The sequence below is a fragment of the Dinoponera quadriceps genome, unplaced genomic scaffold (genome assembly GCF_001313825.1).
Source record: "Dinoponera quadriceps isolate SergipeBrazil2010 unplaced genomic scaffold, ASM131382v1 scaffold2872, whole genome shotgun sequence".
NCBI classification, from domain to species: Eukaryota; Metazoa; Arthropoda; class Insecta; order Hymenoptera; family Formicidae; genus Dinoponera; species Dinoponera quadriceps.
The window spans coordinates 1-304 of record NW_014556992.1 but is presented as its reverse complement, the minus strand read 5'-3'; the positions used below and the strand labels follow the sequence as shown (position 1 = coordinate 304).

The 304-nt window shown below is 29.3% G+C and overlaps 1 protein-coding gene across 1 annotated transcript in view; it reads right to left on the bottom strand.

Annotated features, from left to right (window-relative positions):
- Positions 1 to 298, bottom strand: part of LOC106748538 — a 6,903-nt gene extending 6,605 nt beyond the window's left edge. The window contains exons 1-2 of the mRNA XM_014627190.1: positions 265 to 298; positions 31 to 179 (exon numbers count right to left, since the gene is read on the bottom strand). Of these exons, the coding sequence (XP_014482676.1) occupies positions 31 to 122 (92 nt within the window). The 5' untranslated portion in view covers positions 123 to 179; positions 265 to 298. The remainder of the gene's footprint in view (positions 1 to 30; positions 180 to 264) is intronic.
- Between the last annotated feature and the right edge of the window lie 6 nt (positions 299 to 304).

Here is a 304-nt window from a genome sequence, read left to right as displayed (position 1 = left end):
TCGATGAATAGATTTTTAATCTCAACTTACATTTCTTCATCGGTACTTTGAGATTTTCTGTTATTTTTACACGGAGTGTCAGACTTATTATTATTAATAAGTGGATCATTCAATTGTTCCATTAATGTTGGTGTATTATTTCTTCGTTTGTGATGTTTGTCTCTTTTAACGCCAGAGCACTAAAATGCAAAAAAAGCACAAATATTTAAATTTATTTATGAATGTAATTATAAAGAGATGTAATTAAATTCGATGATTTCTTACGCTCGGTCGAGAAACTCCCGATTCGTTGGAAAATAAATCT